Genomic DNA, 20,000 nt, shown 5'->3' on the forward strand with positions numbered 1-20,000 from the left:
TTAGAAGGCTCTTTACCTTTATCTATCCTTTGAAGAGGTTTAATCTGCATTTCATAGTTGCTGTTTTGATCAACAGGAGTCCTTCTATGACTCTGTCGGCTAGGAAGTTGGGAAAAAGACGATTTACTGTTTAAAGCTGACTTGTCACCTGCTTGCACAGTTAGTGAATGAGCCGGTGTGTTTGACCTACTACCCGAGTGCTCTCCACTCCAGGTACCAGGGTTAAGAAATGAAGTATCTTTTTTAACAGTCTGTTTTAATCGTTTTGCTTCTGGTGGTGTGCCAGCAGGGCTTGCTGAAGGAGTTCGAGCAGGAGTTGTATTTTTTGAGGCAGATGCCTTCTCATGTGCCTCTGGACCCTCTGATGGTGTGGGTGGTGCTTCTCCAGTAGGAGAAGCCTCTTGCTGTGTAGTCTCTATTTTCTGTACATTTTCTATTATCTCTTGAAACACTTTTCTCTTCTGATATTCAAGACCTGGAAAACAGGTAGCTCATGTTAATGAAATGCTGACTAGTGCAAAAACAAAAAGTTCAAAAGCAGAAATTATAGGTTTGATTAAAAAAACACTGTTAAAGAGTCAGAAGGAATAAAATATTTTTGTTTTTAAAGAGAGCACCACTAGACTGGTGTACAGTTATCTAAACTCTGGCTTTGAAGAGAGCAGATCATAACCACTTTCAGATTTGATCTTACTGGTAAATACAATGGAAACTGAACTTAATTCTGTTGATTAGTAATGTTACAATGTAAAAACTTTGAAAAAGACTACAGGAAGCAGTCAACTTACAATGTTCCTTGTTTGCTAAAGATATTAATTTATTTACCATAAAACAGCATCTCACAAGTAGTAAACTACAGTTGTGCAAGTTATTAGGATTTTTAAGAAGCAATCACTGTAACAGTAAATCTTAGTATCTAGAATTCCCAATCTTTTGTATCATTTCCTAGCTGTATTCTGTTTACTAATTAGTGCTATTATTATCTCTGAGGCACAGCGTCATGCCAGGCAGACTCACTAAGTATGATGAGGTTACCAGATCTGTCCTTTGTTTCACATTCTACAAACTTTGAATCTTGCATAGAAGTGTGCCTGTGTAAAGCACATCCATTTATTTGAATTGTGGTACATGGGTGTGGATGTAAACTGAGGCATTACTTTTGGAATGTGGATGATGGCAGATGGGAGCTTTGTGACGTGTATATATATATATATATATATATATATATATATATATATATATATATATATATATATATATATATATATATATATATATATATATATATATATATATATATATATATATATGGGTCTACTTCTATTCACCAACATCCCATTTCACTGAAACCCATTTCACTGACAGCTCATTTCACTGACAAACTTTCAAGGTAGGGGCTTGCCACCACACTAAATGTGGGGGGCTGTGCCCCCCACACACCCCCAACTATATATTACAACTCCACGGTCGCACAACAGTGGGGAGGGGGGCAAATCCCAGGTTTTTGCCCTGATTACTTTTGTCAGTGAAATGAGGCTGTCAGTGAAATGGGTTTCAGTGAAATGGGATGTTGGTGAATAGAAGTAGACCCATATATATATATATATATATATATATATATATATATATATATATATATATATACACATATATACATACATACACACACACATACAATGCAAGTTGTTTCAGTTTCAAAAATATGTTTCTATAGACTGCTTCATAACATTTCCAGTGTTATCCACTGAATAGCATTTTGAATTTAGCAGGTACGGCATCTGTTGAAGACTGGAAAAACACTGTGAAGTAGGAAAGCATTGTGAGTGTTTTTTTTTTTTTTTGCATTTATGTCTGATCTTACGTTGGGGTTTTAGCTTTGTTGGTTTTTAGCTTTGATTACATTATTTTTACTTTAATATTTACTCCAGCTACCCTACTACTCACAGCCATGTGTGTTGTTGCCCTTATTTGTTCCCATTATGTTTTGTTCTCGCCAAACAGATTGTCTCTCTGTCAGGCCTCTAATGGAATCTCTGTCACTTTCCTGGTTCTGGTTGCTACCTCCTCAGTTGTCTCCACTGAGAATATGCTAGTGCCTTTATAAAATGCAAAGGTGCCCCCCCCCCCTTTGGTGACCACCTTTGATCACTTCCTTCCAAGCCTCTGCACGGAGACCAGTTTCACTTTAACCTGTCATTTCCCATCTCCTCTGCCAAAACATTTATCAGTTTAAGCAGAGCCACCATTTCGTTAAACACTCTTTCTCCATATGGCTTTCCTTACTTCCTTGTCAATACCTTTATACCATGCAATCCTTTCAACATCAGCTGCAGCACCTCATAGGTCTAGCAACTCCAATGTCCCTGCCAGTTGGGCCCCTTCCTGTGATAATCTGATACCTTACTTATCCCTCATGCAGACACTGCTAGTTGCCTCCTTCCTGTGGTACATGTAACCCCTTTCTCATCCCTCATGCTTAGATTGCAATTTGCCCCTTCCTTATGCAAAACAGGACTCCCTTTCTTTCAGCTATGTTAATGCCAGTTGCCCATTCCTGTGTTACGTCTGACCTCTTTCCCATCCTTTGTGTTGAATGAATCACATGCCCCCCATGCTATTCCTGACCCTTTTCGTATTCCTCATGCAAATGCTACCATTTGCTTCCATTCATGTGTAAAGCCTGACAGTTTTTCTACTCCTTAAGCTTACAAAGATTCAAAAGTCAGATTCAAAGTAAACTTTCTTGTCATTTAGGACTACATGTGTAAATCTAAAGCTCACCATGAGAGTACAGAAGAAGCACAAGATACAACAAATACAAAACATAAGGAAAAAGCTAAACCCCCTATGTAGTCATATAAATACTGTACAGTAGCAGCATGACAGGTGACACTAGTTATTGCACATGAACTAAAATTGTTATACTATGCATTATTACGTAAAGCAAGTAACTGATAATTGCACTTCAATGTAAATATATAACTAAGTAAATAAATAAATATTGCACATTCCAAAGTGTGGTGAAGTCACTAGGGCTGATGTCCGAGTTAATAAGTCTCATCATTATTCGGTAGAAGCTGTTAATGAATCTGGAGGTCCTACAGCGAATACTGCTGTACCTCCTGCCAGATGATAGTTGAATAAACCAGCCGTGTGGAGGGTGCGAGGAGTCATTAAGTATTTTATGGGCTCTTTTAAGGCTCCTTGCTGTGAATAGCTCTTGGATTGATGATCCACTGGTGCCCATGATTTTCTCAGCAACTATCACCACTCTCTGTAGCTTCTTCCTGTCAGCTACTGTACAGTTCCCAAACCAAACAGTGAAGTTACAAGTGAGAATGCTCTTAATAGCTCCTCTGAGAGAGAACACTAAGTGGAAGCTTTTCCTTTTTGAGCTTTCTCAGAAAGTGGAGATGTTGATGGGCCTTTTTGACCAACTGACCAGTATTCACTGTCTAAGAGAGATCCTCTGAAGTATGTACTCCTAGAAATGTTGTAGTTTTAACCCTTTCCACCTCTTCACAGTTAATCTTGAGTGATGAGTGGGCAACTGACCTTTTCCCGAAGTCAGTGATGACCTCCTTTGTTTTAATGACATTCAGGTCTAGGTCGTTCCTCAAACACCACTGGATCAGGGAGTTGACCTCGTCTCAGTACGCTCTTTCATCCTCTCTTTTGGTGAGGCCCATGACTGGGGTGATCTGCAAACTTGATGATATGATTGGGGCTGTGTTTTGCAAAACAATCGAGGGTAAGGATGGCGAACAGCAGCGGGCTGAGTACACATCCCTGAGGAACACCGGTGTTGCGAATTATGCACCACGAGGTGTTATTTCCTACACACGTCCTCTGGGTGTATTGATCAAGAAGTCTAAGATCCAGTTACAAAGGTGCTTGTTAATTCCAAGGTTGACTAGCTTGTCTATAACTTGCATCAGAACCGCAGTATTAAATGCTTAACTGAAGTCTATGAACAATAGTCTGACATAGTTGTTCTTTCCCTCTAGATGGTCAAGTGAGAGGTGCAGTGCTACCAATATGGCATCAGCAGTGAATCTGTTTGCCTGATAAGTGAACTGCGGAGAATCAAAGGGTGATGGCAGAATTGCTGATAGGTGCATTTTAACAATCCTCTGAAAACACATGACTTTAGAAGTTAAAGCAACCGGTGTGTAGTCATTCAGGCAAGACGGATTGGCTTTTTTTGAGAAGAGGGATGGTATTTGTTACCATGAAGTACGAGGGTACTTTTTCTAGAGCAAGGCTGGTGCTGAAAATATCTGTCATAACTGAGCAAAGTTGATCTGCACACCCTTTTTGTACTTTGCCCAGTATATTGCCTGGACCAGCAGCTTTCCTGGTGTTCACTTTCTATAGCTGACCTCTCACTTCCTCAGCATTAAGACTGAGCACCCCCTCTCTCTGGTCAGTGGGTAACCTAGTTGTTGTAAGCAAGTTATTTTTTCTCTTCGAATCTACCAAAGGAGTTCCACATGTCCAGGAATTCAATGCTGTCTTCACATTGACTGATCTGGTTTTATAATCAGTAATGTGTTATATCCCCTGCCAAAGATTTCTAGTATCCCTCAAGTCCTTGAAGTGACTCTGTACCCTTCTTCCATACACCCTCAGCCTCTTTAATGCCTCTTTTTACATTCACTCTGGCTTCACACAGACCTTCCTTATCTTTTGACCTGAATGCTGCATTCCTTGCCTTCAGGAGTTCATAAACTTTACTAGTGAGCCAAGGCTTTTGGTTTGCTCTAATTGTGATATTCTTGGTGACAGATATGTCACCAACACACTTTGAGATGTATGCCATTACTGCTTCTGTGTAGTCATCTATGTTTACCTGTTGGTCTGATGTAACTGCCTCTCTGAATATATCCCAACAGGTACTTTCAAAACAGTCCTGGAGACATTCCATTGCCCCCTCGTGCCAAACCATGATCTGCTTCACCGCTGGCTTTTCTCTGATCAGAGCAGGTTTGTAGGCTGGTAGAAGCATGATGGAAAGGTGATCAGAGCACGTTTGTAGGCTGGTAGAAGCATGATGGAAAGGTGATCAGAGCTTCCTATATTAGGTTGTTGTACTGCCTTGTATCTTTGAATCTCTCATATTGACAATGCCATTTCCCTTTCCTGTTCCTAATGCTGACACTGTCAGATGGCTCCTTCATGCTGGCGCTGATCATGTTCTCACTCCTCTTGCTGACACTGCAAACTACCCCTTCCCCGAGCCACACCGGTCACCTTTCTCATTCCTTGTGTACTTTCCCCACTCCTAGCTACCACAGTCTCCTCTTCGCCTTCCAGTTCTCCCTTCTGTCATTCTCTGCTTTTTAGTGTTGATACTTCATCTGTTCTGCCCTTGTGAGCAACCGTTTTCTTCACCAATCTCATTCTGCCTTTCCTAGCCCTAATTTCTCTGCCACTACACTTTTCTTCTGTCTCCTTTGTCCTGGTACCTAACCTTCTTTTTCTGTCTTCTCCCGGTCTGTGCCCTGCCTGCTCTTCTCTAATTGTTTCTTGTGTGCCTCGTCCTGCACAGTATGCATTCTTCTTCCATTGTTATGCTTCCTCCACTCTTCCAATAGCCTCCCTTTGACATATACAATTCTACTTGCTCCCACCCAAACTCCTCTGTACATTATTTTTCTACATTTATCTTCTATGTTACTCAACTATCAGTCCCTTATACTTCACCTGAAAGCTTCATTTGAAGTGTGTGAATATTCACTTGTTTTTGGTTAACCAATGAAGAGTAACAATTTGTACAGTATATTTTAGATGTGTTTAGGTATATGTTTATTTCGTGTCCTGTACATTATACAGCTACTCTATCCGTTTACCTTATGTATTTCGTACATGCCGACTAGCTTTGTGGTTTACGTTATGCATTTTAAATGCTGAGTATTACTCTCCAGGTCAAGTATGAAGTATGTTCATATGGATCAGTGCTCTACCATGCTCAACAAATATAAATTAATACATAAATAAGTAAAACATTTTGCACCCCTTATAAGTCCTTATCCTAAGTCCTCATTTATTTCCACCCACATCTCAGTTCTGTCTTGTTTCTGTCTTTCTACATACTGTATATCACTGCTCCCACAAGAGGTCCCTCAACCACAAAGGCAATTAATGCAAAGGACCTACCTCCATTCTCTCAGTTTGTTTCCCAATGTGCATTTTATTTGTATAATGGAGATATATAGTGCACAACACATTAACCTACTTCTCATCCTAATGCTCCCGATGACACCATCAAGTGATGGCTCTTAAGTAGTAGTAGTACGTGAAGGAACTTTTATCCCTTCCAAAGTTAAAAAAGACACACTAGAAAATGTCAGGCAAAACTAATACGTACTACCACTGTATTTATTAGTTAAAGGCAGACAGATAGTAAGAAAATTAAAACTGTTCTGTCTTCAGAGAATGAGCAAAATGTAATGAACATTTTTGTCCCCTAGGAGGCAGTCTGATACACACTGACTACTAGTCCACACATTTACCTTAAGTGTAAAAATATCTCATGCCAAATGGGTTTATTCTCCTTAAAGTAAATATTCAAAAGATCTCTTTTTGCTAAAAAGTTCAGTTGCACTTCACAAATTTTTGGGCGCAGGATACTTTCTAAAATCAATACAGTTAAAGCTAACATTCTAAATTATATGAGGTTTGTTGAAATTAAGACCAACAGATGTATTCAAGAGCTAACAATGTATATCAAGTATGCAACCTGGAACATCCATGCAACACACAACCTAACCAATAAATAATACAACATTTAAGAAGGATCATTTAAGCTGGTGTATTGCCTTTCTGTACATTTATGTGAGTTCATTGTCACAGCATGGATTCCGACCACATCAAAGCACTACTACAGCTCTTCTAAGTTTCACTAATACTATAAATAAATTCAGAGATGATGGCAAAACAGTGTCTTCAGTCTTTCTGGACACGTCTAAAGAATTCGATACAGTTTCCCATCCAAAGTTACTGTCCACTCTGAAAAATCTTAATATCAACCCTGATGCTGTTAACTGGTTTCAAAGTTATCTATCTAGCCGCCAGCAAGCTGTGAAATGGAACCCACCCCTTCCTATTGCACTTTAATTCCCTCAGGGTTCAATCCTAGGGCCCCACCTCTTCAGCATATTCATAAATTATCTTAATACTGCCTTCTCTCAAGCATCAATCATACAATACGCAGATGATTCAAACCTCGTATGTGTAGCATCCACAATAACTCAACTTCTTACAGTCACACAAAAAGCCTTCTCCGATATAGAAACGTGGCTAGCAAACTCACAGCTCATTCTCAAACCTAGTAAAACTAAACTTATGATCTTTCATCCATCTAAACTTGCTAACCACCCAGCTCACTTTTATATCACTGCCAGTAATAATACTAGGATTTTCCTAGATTTCCAACCAAAACTATCAGGCATCATAATTGACAACTGACTAAAATTTGGCATACACATTTCTAACACAATCAAAAAGGTTCACAAGAAAATGAGAACAATGTATAGAAACAAAAACTTCTTAACAGATGCTGCAAGAACAGCCATAGCTAGAACACACCTTCTCTCCTCACTTATACGCATCCCCCATACTTACCAACCTCAAAAAATCAGAACCAAGTAAATTAGAATCATGTTATAATAAGATTGCCAAATTTGCAACAGATTCCTCACATTCAACCCATCGCTGTCAATGCCTAAAAAATCTTTCTTGGTTGGAACTACCTCATATTATGAACTATAACCAGTTAATAACGGCTCACAAAATAATGTGCAATCCTGACAATGTACCTTCCCTAAAAAATCTTCTACAACCCTGTTCTAACATTCATAATCTTCGATCGTCTAACAGACTTACTCCAAGTACCCAAAGTATCCAATACAGCAGACAACTCTCTTTACTCTAACTTTGTTGCCAAAAACTGGAATACCCTTCCACATAGTATTAGATTTATAAGCAATCTTAATTCAAAATATCTCTCAAAAGACACTTATTTAAATCCTGGCTTTGCACATGCAACACTCCATGTTAATTATTAACTTGGTACTACTTATACAATTTGGCTGTACGTACCAACTCTGTTAACATATCCCTTCTAACAACACTACTTCTCTACAAGTAGTTACATTCCCAGCTGCAACTCTCACCACGGAAGTATTACTAACTATGCACTACTTTGCTGAAGTGATTCTCCCTGCTTAATTTCCTTTATGTTCCTCCAAATATATAAATTCAACCATATATTTGTCTATATTCAAGTGTTTAAAGTCTTGTTCTATTTGATACTATGCATATATTTTTGTTTTTACATTTTTATCTGGTAAATGTGTTAACACTCATTTTTTTGAAACTTTTGTTTATAATTTCTATTACTTGTGATAATTTGTATGTAAGCTTAGACTGGAGCTTTTCTCCCCGGGCGTCCATTGAAAATGGGCACCGTCCCTGTCGGACCATCCTGGTAAACAAATGTAAAATAAATTATTTATTTTGCTTGTGTATTATTTATTTTTTATTGTTGCTGTGGATTTTATGATGTTTGCTAAAATACAATTTATATAGTAACAGTATTTCTTATTTTTGTGCTGTTTTATTTCTGTATAAAGTAGCACCAACAGCTCTGTTTGCTAATTAGTATATATTTATTCATCTTTTCAAATTACTATAAAAGGTTTATATCAACATGTTTAACCGATTTTAAACTACACTGTTGTGTACTTGTGATGAAATAGGTTACCTTAACTGACTGGAATTGATAGGAAAAAGCATTACAGCCCAGCTGCTCTTGACCAATAAGGTAATCTGCCCTAAAGTAACAGTGAACAATGCATAGGGATACAAGTCATACAAATACTCTAAAGAGTAACATCTCATCACCTGGGAATTAGCATGATAAAACATGGCTGCAGTGTGCCACTGAAAAACTATGCAGTGATTCAGCTGCTCTGAGCAATAACTCCTTTTTTTTTTTTTTATGTTTAATACCGTAGCATGTCATGATATTTTAGATGATGTTTGGCAACATTAATATGCAGCTTTATAACAGCTGAGGAAGGGGCAGAGATAAGTTAAGAAAATGTAACTTATTTTCATTTTCTTCTTAAGTTACAACTCCCTGAAGTGTAGAAAATCTGAGAAGTGGACTCAAAAAAATTTGCTTCTGGGCCAAAACAGAGCTCAGAGATTTTTACCATAGCCAAGATGGCTTCAGTTCAAAAGAGGACATCAGTGTTTTCTTACATAGTTTATGCAAATGAAGAGGAATAAAAGCCTTCACAGTAGTTATTACTGCTACTCCAGATTATAAAACAAAGGATGGTTTTGCTGCTCAGATCCATAATGTATGAAAAACTGGTGCAGCACACTATAAATAACAAGCATGTACTGAAAGAAGCTTCATGCCAGCATGCTGGATGCATGTTGTAAATGGGCATCACAAAAGATTGGATACTGCAGGTACCCAGTATTAAGGACATAAAACAAGGTACACACAGATGTGTGACTGATCATTTCTTGCCATTATGTGTTTAACAGCCTTTCTATATTAATGTTGTTGTTGTCTTTCGGCTTTACCCGGTTAGGGGTCGCCACAGTGGAACTCCGGTCCACTAGTGATTGGCAGTAGATTTTCATGAACGCTGAGGTGCCAGCTCGATGTTCAACCTTCAACTAAGGCATGCTCATTTATGCATGCCTTTCTAACGCCCACCCAACCACGGGGAGGACATGCAGACTCCACACAGAAGGCACTCCCCGCACTCCAGCAGAGAATCGAACGGGAGAACCTCTTGTTGTGAGGCAACAACGCTACAGCTGTACCTGGTAGCAAAATTGTTGCACCCCATTGCAAAGGCTATGGACAATGATGTTTACTATTTTTTTTAATTTCTCCAAGTCTTTTAGGTTCATAGGTGTGTACTAGGCTAATGGCCATGGAGCCTTTACAAGCCTAGCCCATAGGATTACCCTGGCAACTTGCCACCCAACCTTTGTTCCCAGTGCCTCTGTCGAGTAGAGCCACTGGAGAGATCCCCAGGGTGAATTTTCTACTTCCCATCCACTCATCAAGATTTCTCTTGAAGAGGGCCAGTGAGGTGCTTTGTTTGACATGTATGTGAAGTTTATTCCATAGCATGGGCAGTTTCTGGGTTTGGATTTCTAATACCATGACTGGAATTGGGAGGGTGGGAGGGTGGCCTAATGGTTAAGGTGTTTGCCTTGCAAGCACAAGGTGCAGAGTTTGAGTCTCACAAGGTATAATTGGCTAGGCTTAAAATGGCTTGCAAGGGCAGTTAGCTTAGTACTAATCTATGAACCTATGAACCTATAAAGGAATGGACCCCATTTCTACGTCAACGTTTGATTAAAGTTTATGAAATCAGTACTGTTTCAATCTTTGATGTTAGCCAGATGTGCTCTTCACAGCACCCACAATGTGCCCAGTAATTATTCCTTCTGCAAATCATACAGTTTTACATGTATTGGTAACATTTCTAAGTACGACTAAAATCTTTTTTACATAGCCCATTGCTCCTACTGCTATAAGAACTGTCTGGGTATCCTACCACATTGACCTAATTTCTGCCTGCAAATCCTTTTGTGCCTCTCTGGTTGTAAGACTACTGGGTGTACCAATTTCAATGAACAATGCTACCTTTGTCTTCTTTTCATGGACTAATATATCTGGTTTTCACACATCTGTTTTTTTGAATTGTTGGTAGTGGGTGGTCCCATGTGGTATAAACTTCATCTTTTTCTATAATACTTTGTGGTTCATTTTTCCAGTGTTTTTCAACTACTGCAACATTATAATGTTTGCACAACCCCCAGTGCAACAGTTTTGCCACATTATTATGCCTTTCAGTATACAGTCCTTCTGCTGTTAGTATAGCACAACCAGCAACACGATGTACAACTGTTTCCAGTTCTGTTTTACAAAACCTGCATTTGTCTGTTCTTCCCACATGTTCAATGAACTCTGTAAACTGTGTATGTAGTCCACTATGCTGGGCTGCAAATATTAACCTTTTGTCTTTTGGTTTAAATTCACATCTCCTTAACCATTCCTGCATTCGATCCAGATCAACATGAGGTTGTTCAAGAGTTTTCTGTGCTTACAACACTATTTATGCATTTTCCACATTTCTTGCCTTCTCGTTTGATCCTTCACCTTATATTCTTTCTTCTGTTTTTTGGCACATTCAGTTGCTGCCTGATTTTTATCTACTTCTGGTTTGATTTCTGTTCCCTCATGACACAGACAATCTTCTACTAAACTAAGCAGGGAAGTCATCTTAGATTTATTCTCATGTTTTAAAACTTTTACTACATTTAGATCTTGTAAGGTTAGCAGATATGTACACAGTCCTATGATTGCAGATCTATATATGTAATCAATTTAGAGGAGGCCCATACCTCTTTTAGAACAGGGAATATATAATCTTGGTATACACTGATTTTTACAAATCACTTAAGCATGAAGTATCCTTGCTTTCCTGTTCAACTGATCAAACACCTTTTGGGGCCAGTCAATCACTCAAACTGTAAGTTTGGACAGGAAGTGCAAGCTGGTTTATAGCTTGGACTTTGTTCCTAGATGTCAACTCTGTTTTCAGTATTAATTTTAGTCTTCTAAAATATTCCTTACTAAGTTTTATTTGCATTTGTTCATGTTTTATTGTTGATTCTTCATCAATTCCCAAATATTTATACACAATTTATACATTTTCTTGGGTGGCAAAAGCCAGGGTACCTTTTGGGCTGGGCTTGTATAGGCCCCAGGGCCGATAGTCTTGTACCTACCTATGAACCTATGAACACCCTGCTCACATTCTTTTATTTCACATTCCTGTCCCAAACTGATGTTTTCCTGATGCTGCAGCTTTCCTGCTTTAAAGGTTGCTTTTGCACATTTATCAAGACCAAATGACATTCTTAAATCATTCACAAAAAGAAGATGAGAAGTCTTAAATCTTAAAGCTTAAATAAGGTCAAGACAAAAGAGCAGCAGTGACAAAGAAATCCCCCTTTGAGTTTTTATTCCTGGAATAAGAATTTGCCCTTTACCACAGCTTAATTGCAAAGTGGCTTGCCGCTTTTTCTTGGTCACTGTAATATAATCAATCAGTGTAGTATGCATCTTATACATTTTTAAGCACTCTTTTATTCATGAATGTGGAATACTGTCAAATGCTTTTTTGTAGTCTAGCCACGCCATACTTAGATTTGTCCCCTTTTTACAGTTTTCCATGATGTCTTTAACAACAAATAATCTTTTGTTTCATCTAACTTTCGTTTGTTACCCTTTTGTTTTGTTCTATTTCCATGACGGAGTTTTCTTCTAAATGACTATACATTCTGTTGGCATCAATTCAGTGTATAGTTTATATGTCGTCAGAAGGCAAGTTATTGGGACTATAGTTTATAAGATAGCTTGGAGGTTCGCTCTTAAGTAGGAGTATTGTTTTTCATGTTGTTAACCAGGTTGGTCTCTGTTCGGGGTGCGCATAAAAATAGTTCTTACTCATGGCTAAATCTTCTTGTAAAAATATTAATACTTTCAGCCAGACGTTAAGGACTGCATCTGGGCCTGGGGTTTTCCAGTTTGGAGCTTTCCTTAACTTTGTTTCAATCTCTCTGACCACTTCTTCATCCCATTTAATACCAAGTACATTTGAACTTATTCTTTGTTTTACTTCCACCCATTTAGCATCTTTGTTATATTCCACATGATCTTCATAGATATTTCTCCAAAATGTAACTATTTCTTGTTTTTTGATGGTGTTTCAACTCCTTTTGCCTTGATTCCCAATTCTTTAAAAAACTTTTTTGGGTCATCAATAAATTGCTTATTTTGCACTTTTCCTTTATATTTAAATGCATATCTTCTAAGTTTTTCAGTTTGTGCTGACAATTTTCGTTTATTTGCAACAGTGCATGACAGATCCTGATCTCTTCTGATACTGAGAATTGCTTTTATGATGTCCATCTTTCGGAGTATTTTTGTTGATCTGTTCCCTCTTCTATACTCTTAGTTGTAAGAGTGATATACTTTTAGTTGTATGAGTGACACTTCTCTTAATTGCTTTATAGTTTTTCTCTATTCAATACTTCCATGATGACACTTGATTTCTCTCATTTCCCTTACTGCCTCTATTTTGGTGGTAAGTTGAACAGTACTATATCCTAGTTACTTCTGCTATATCGGATTAATCTCTAGGAACAGTCCTAATTACTGTGTTCATTTGTTTTATCAAACTTCTAACTTTTTGGGTTTTATTAACTTTCTGTAATCTAGTTCTTTTATTGATCTTAATATGCCTGTCTGCCTAATAATCAAGCAATTCTCTTTTATCATTTTTTCTAATCTGAGGACACATTCTTTGTTCTCCATTTCCTGCGGGCATTCTACAGAAAGCTCCAAAGCATCTTCCTGTGCACACATTCTCTTCAGTTTCATCCTGTGTCATCCGTTGCTCTTTCATATGGGAACTCACTGGCCTACCACTCCACAACACTGACTGCATCAAAGTTGCCACAGTTTCCTGTTCCTTTCCTTGCTGTGCAACTCCAACTGAACTTTGGCACTGGTTTCATGTGAAAGATTCCAAGACATCTTCATAAGGCAACTGATCAGATGTTTCCTACTCCACTGATTTCTCTTTAATTTGGGGATTCATTTCTCTAACTGTGATGTTATCAGAGTTATGATTTTCTACACTAAATCCTTCAGTTCACAGGTAATCCATAACCTCAGTTTCTAAAATGTCTTCATTACTAGTCCTCCTTTCTACTTTTCCTTTCTACTTTTCCTCTTTGTTTTCTTATTTTTTTATTGTAAAATTTTCCACATCTGGATGCCTTTGCCCTTCTCTTTAAATATCTCTGGTGCTGCTCTTTTTTATTTATTAGTTTTGCTTTCTTCTTTGCATAAATATTGCACCGTATTAAATTTTTCTTTCCATATTATGTCCAATGCAATGCAAAGCAATGGATGACACAATATGTCCATATTTCTTCTTCAGGTGTCTCCTGCTCCTCCTGTTTCTCCTTACTTGGGGAACTCATTGTTCCATCATGCGGTGATATAACCTGTGTTAGACTTTCTATACTAAATCCCTCACTTCAAAGGTATTCCATGACTTTGGCTTCTATTTTTTATACTTCTATTTTACTAATCTTCTCTCTATGTTCCCCTGGTTGTGACATTATTTTTGTACAGCAAAATTTTCCATTATCTGGATGCCTTTGTCTATTTCTCTTCAAATATTGATTAATATGGCTTTTCCCTTTTCTCCTTTGCATAAATATTGCACCATATCAGATTTCTCTTTCTTTCCCATGTCCATATTTCTTGTTTGTTTAATTTATTTTTACACTTGTTGACCGGGAAAGTCCGACTGGAACGAGGTTCATTTGCAGCGGAGTCCCGGGGAGAAAAGCTCCACAATTAAACAATATGTACAGTTGTATTTTTACAATCCAGGATATTTCATACAACAACACATTTGCAATAGTTTGTTCAAGCTAGCTTAATTTATACATATTAAGCCCTGAATGGAAGTTTTATATGCCTTGGGAGAAAAAAACTCCACCATAACAATACAGTCAGCAGAGACATCACATAAGACAGTATAAATTGACAATATTTTGTGCTAAGCAAGTTTAAATGTATCGAGAGGTAGGCCCTGTATGGCAGTTTTGAGGAGTTCTTAGTACTGTAATATAGAGACAGTAAGCAGAGTATAGAGGAAGGTAGGAAGTATTTGAGGAGAGCAGGCAAGCATTTATATGATGCAAGGGCAGAGCCAGGAATGCAAGAGGTGTGATTTAAGTGATTTTTTTGAAGAGTGAGATAGATGGTGCTGAGGAAATATTCTGGGGGAGGTTATTCCACATTTTTGCTATGGTATGAGAGAAAAGAGCTTTTCCTGCAGTGTTGTTGGCATTAGTTATACGTAAAAGGGTTTTGTTGGATGAGCGGAGTGGACGGTTTGCTGAGTATTGGTTCAGTAGTTTATTTAGGGCTGGAGTCTTGTGGGGATTCTTTAGGATGTTATAGGTGAGGACTAGTTGGTGGTAACTAATTAAATGAGGAAGTTCTAACCACTGTAGCTCCTTTAGAACAAGGCAATGATGGCTTCTAAAACCAGAGTTATTGGCGAATTTAGCAATCGTATTGTAACAGTTTGTTCATGTCTGTTTTCCTAATGTAGGTTAGGATTGGAGATGCATACATTAGGGTAGACATTAGGTGGGTTTGGGCTAGGGTGACCCGTGCTTGGTCTGATAGGATGCGTTTGTGTTTGTATAGGGTTCCTAATTTTTTATGTACTTTTTAATGGTTTGGACATCGAAGTGAAGATCTTTATTTCAATGCTAAGGAGCTTAGTATGGAGGGTGGGGGAAATTGTGGCACCATTTTTGGAGGTGATAGTGAAGGAAAGAGGTATGGATCTGTATTTGTTAGGGATAAATAGGAGTAATTTGGTCTTGTTGGGTTAAGTATCAGTTGGATATCAGTAATCCATTTTTCAATGGAGCTGAAGGATTCCTGGGTAAGGTTTTGAAGAGGGAATGGGGCCGAGCAGATTAAGGTGGAGTCATCTGCGTACTGTATAAGTGATGCATGCAGTGTGGAGGTGTGCAGTCTGTTGGTGAAAATAGTAAATAGTAATGGGCCCAGTATAGAGCCTTGTGGAACACCTATGGTGGATGATAGTAAAGGTGATAGTACTCCTTGCCATTTGACTGATTGTTTCCTATCAGAGAGAGTGTTTTTGAACCAAGCAGTTGTGGAGGGGGAAAAGGACATGGAAGATAGAGTGTCTAGAAGGAGGTTATGTGAGACAATGTCAAATGCCTTAGAGAGATCTAAGAATATGGCAGATACAAAGTTGTTGTTATTTCTAAGATGGTTAACCTGGTTAGTAAAAGACAGAAGAGCAGTAGTTGTACTATGGTTTGGGGGAAGCCATGCTGAGTTGAGGAGAGGAGATTATGTGAGGTTAGGAAATGCATCACTTGGGTGTGAATACATTTTTCAAGGAGCTTGGACAGGGGGGATAGGATAGCAATGGGGCGGTAGTTTGATAGCTCATAGGAGTTGCCACATTTGTGTAGGGGGATAATATATGATACTTTCCACAGTTGGGGGATGTAAGCTTCTTGTATGGAGCGGTTAATCAGAATTGAGACAGGGTAGGCTAGGGACTCTGCTGCTAATTTTAGGAAATTAGTGAGCAAGCCATCAGCTGTAAGAGTGGCAGGTTTTAGTTTTGAGAGTAGTTATTTGAGTATGGAGGTTGGTATGTGTGAGAGTAAATGATGGTATATTATTGTGATCCTTTGTGGGGGTGGAGAGAGAGTTATTGCTAGATAGCTGGGTAGATAGTGATAGAATAGAATCTGTGAAGTGATGGTTGAATTGAGAAGCTATGCTGTCATTATTAGTGTTTGTGTTGGGAGCTGGGATGGTAGTTTTCCCAGGTTTCAGAAGGGAATTGATAGCCTGCCAGAACTTTTGGGGGGTTTTGGAATGTTTGTTTTGGATATTTAGGAAGTAGCTTTGCTTATCTAGTTTTGTTTGTCTTTTGGCTTGATTACGAAGTTGTTGATAGTTCTGCCTATTTAAGCTAGTGTTGTTCTTTTTCCAGATCTTCCAGGCATTGTCTCTGGCTTTTAGTAAGCCTTTTATGGTCCTAGTCAGCCAAGGGGCATAGTTTACTTTGGTTCTAAGTTTTCTAATGGGCGCTACTATATTAAGAACATTCATAAAAGTACTACTGAAAAGTTTAACTGCCTGGTCTAGTGCTAGAGTATGCAATGGGTGCCAATTACATTGTTGTAACATACTGTTAATAATTTGTGGATTTACTTTGTGCTCATCTCTAGTTTCCTTATACAGTATGGGTTTGGGTATGCTTACCTTTTTACGAAGAAGGAAAGTGGGGCAGTGATCGCTGAGTGCATCAGGTAGGCAGCCCACGTGATAATTCTGCTTGGAGAAGTTTACTAAAGTCCAGTCTAGAATTGACTGTTTCTGGGATTTTTTTGTCCACTCTGGTGGGTTCTTGGATTAGTTGTGAGAATCCAAATAAGTTAATATGGTTTGTGGGATTGATAGCCAGTCTAGGTTTAGGTCTCCTAACAGGATAGATTCTTGTGGCAGGTTGGCTGTAGCCCATTGTAAGATTTCCTCGATTATTGGGGAGTTATTTCCTGTAGGGATATAACTGCATAGGATGTTGATTCTCTTTTTGCTTTTTAGACATAAAATTGAGCCTAATGTTTCTGCATTTAGGAATTTGGGAAGTGGGGTTTGCAGAGGCTGGAGGTTGAGTGTGTTTTTAAATAGAATTGCAACTCTGCCTTCCTTTCTAGCATCTCTGTCTAGTCTTAAGATGTTATAGCCTGGTGGGAGAATTTCTTCATTTTGGGTGGAGGGTTTTAGCCAGGTTTCAGTAATGGCTAGTAAATCTGGGGAGTAGTGGGCTATGAATGTGTGTAGGTCATGCAATTTGTTAGATATACTTCTTGAGTTTATATGTCTCCTGAGATTAGTAAACATCTTTTGTAGAATAGTTTGAGTTTTATAGCATGTGCTATGTCTATATTTGCTCTAGGTAGTGTTTGTCTTCTGAGAGGTAGAGTGGTGTGTGTTTTGTATATATAGAATAATGAGCTATCATTAAATAGTGTAGAGCAGATTGTAAAACTTATGTGTCTGTGTGTGTGTGAAAGTATGTGCTGTGTGGAAGGTACTGTTTAATGGTATGTTAATGGGTATGGATGTGGTGTAGGTTAGAGTGGAGAGAGTTAGTACTAGTACTGGTAGTATGAATTGCATGGTTTGTCTAGTTACTAGAGATACTGAGATAGGAAGTAAGATAGGTGTGGTAGTGGTTGGATCTTATGTCTTTAGTTTGGCTATTGGGTGGAGTGTTTAGTTTGGGTGGGTGCAACTGAAGAAAGTTGCTGACTGGTGTGGAGATTGGATTGTTTTTCAGGGTATAGTACAAGTTTAGCTGCACTGGGGTGTGGGTGGAATATGGGGGTAGGGTAGGGAGTTTAGTGAACCTGGAGGGCGAACGGAGCGGGAAGAACCAAGAGGTGAGGTGACTCAGGAAAAAAAAAAATCAGTGAACAGGATTTCAACTGCAGGTAAAGCCAGGGAGTGGGTTGTATCTTTGTAGTGTCTGCACTAAAAGTATGTTCAAGAACTGTTATAATTTCTACAAAAAGAAAAAAACTAGGGAGAAAGAGAATTATTAAGTGGAATACTCTGTTTAGGGGCAAAGAGAAATCCTATTTGGTAAGTCTGCAAAGGTCTTATAAAATGGGTTTAGCAGGACCTTTTCAGGGTGGAATGCTGCCACCTGGTGGCGAAGAAGGGGGAGTGATGCACAGCAGTTTAGGAGTCTGCACAATGCTTGTAATGCTTGTAAGGGGTTAGCAGGAGCAGTCGGGGGATAACCATGGACTCAGGGGGCTTGCGACAGGCTATCGCATACACTGGTTAGGATGCTAGATAACACTATAATGCTGTTACAATATTGCCCTTAGAGCTACATACACTGAGTTGTCCCTGTAGGAGTGGAATTGAGCCTTTTTTTCTTTAGGAGGCGATTGTTATGCCTGGGAGCAGGGTATCCAAAGACGTCCTCACTATGACCGGAGGGATTCCTGACAGGAAATACTATCCTTATTTGTAAGTATAGTACAGGGAGTGCCTGTGGTTACAGACCAAGTTGTTCCTGTAGGAGTGGAATTGAGCCTTTTTCTCTTTGGGAGGCAACTGTTATGCCTGGGAGCAGGGTATCCTCAGACGTCCTTTTATACCTTTTAAAAATCTCTAGATTGTGTTCTTTATATTTTTGCACTTCCTCAGTTGCTTCCTTTTCCAAGTGGCCCAAGGTTTCTTAGTCTATATAATGTTTTTCATAAATATGTTGCATTAATGAACACACATTTTTATTTGAAGCTTCTGACAGTTTTTCCTGTGCAAGTATTTTCTTTCCTGTCATTTTTCTCAGTCTTTTTGTATATCTTCTGTCTGAAAATTCTGGGCTTCTTGCAAAATGGTAACAATGCATAATTTTTTTCTTATTCTCAACAGTCCACTCTATTTTCTTTATGGCTCTTTTTTGGCCTATCAGTTTTTGTGGACTACTACTTTCTTTTACAACGGGGGGGGGGGGGCATCCTCCCCCTGGTCTTGGCCTAGCCCCATTGTAGGAATGTTTCTGTCTCTTGAGGATTCTATAGTCATTTTTTTTCAGTCCTAGCACCAGTGCGCCTATCAGGATTGGGCACTTTTTTATCCTGGGTCTTGTGCACCCAGTTATTTTTTAACCTACTTTTGTCCATGATATATGCTATATAAAATACAGTCTGCACATCAGTGTCATCTTGTTTAGATTTTACTACTGTAGAAAATATGCCATACACAAGTACAGAAAAGGAAGCTTTGTATACGATACATAGTAAAGTATGATATTACTGACAAAATAATAATAAAATAATAAAGCAAACAGACTCATTTGTAACAAGACTTACAGAAAAAAAGGCAACCTTAAAGACTAAAAGGTCAGCCAACTGTTACACACATACTATTCTTCTGTGAAAGAACATACACATTCTATATGGCACCCAAAGGTCATTACAAGAATAACAAAAAAGGCATGGGCCAGCTTCCTCCACAGTACTTCTTTCCTTGACACACTACACATTTCATGGAACATTCCGTTGCAGTGCCTTACTCAAACAGTGTCTGCACAGTCTGATACATTGACATCACACAGACTACAGAGATAGTAGCATGCTGTGAATAAGCACGGAGCTTCACTTACATGAGCAGGAATCACTAACTACTGCCAGTGCTGTAAATGTTTTTGTGAGGAAAAGTATAGTGCCGCACGGCTTTGTGATATGGGGCAGTGCCTTCCCTGGTGCTACCGCTTTTGAGAAGG

At 38.7% G+C, this 20,000-nt stretch overlaps 1 protein-coding gene across 1 annotated transcript in view; it reads right to left on the minus strand.

Annotated features, from left to right (window-relative positions):
- LOC122816911 (junctophilin-2-like) overlaps positions 1–20,000 on the minus strand; it is a 671,515-nt gene that overhangs the window by 148,917 nt on the left and 502,598 nt on the right. Inside the window, exon 4 of the mRNA XM_044089992.1 lies at positions 1–475. This exon is cut by the window's left edge and continues 508 nt beyond it. Coding sequence (XP_043945927.1) covers positions 1–475 — 475 coding nt within the window. The remainder of the gene's footprint in view (positions 476–20,000) is intronic.

The sequence above is a fragment of the Protopterus annectens genome, chromosome 12.part0 (genome assembly GCF_019279795.1).
Source record: "Protopterus annectens isolate FY-2018-M chromosome 12.part0, PAN1.0, whole genome shotgun sequence".
NCBI classification, from domain to species: domain Eukaryota; kingdom Metazoa; phylum Chordata; order Ceratodontiformes; family Protopteridae; genus Protopterus; species Protopterus annectens.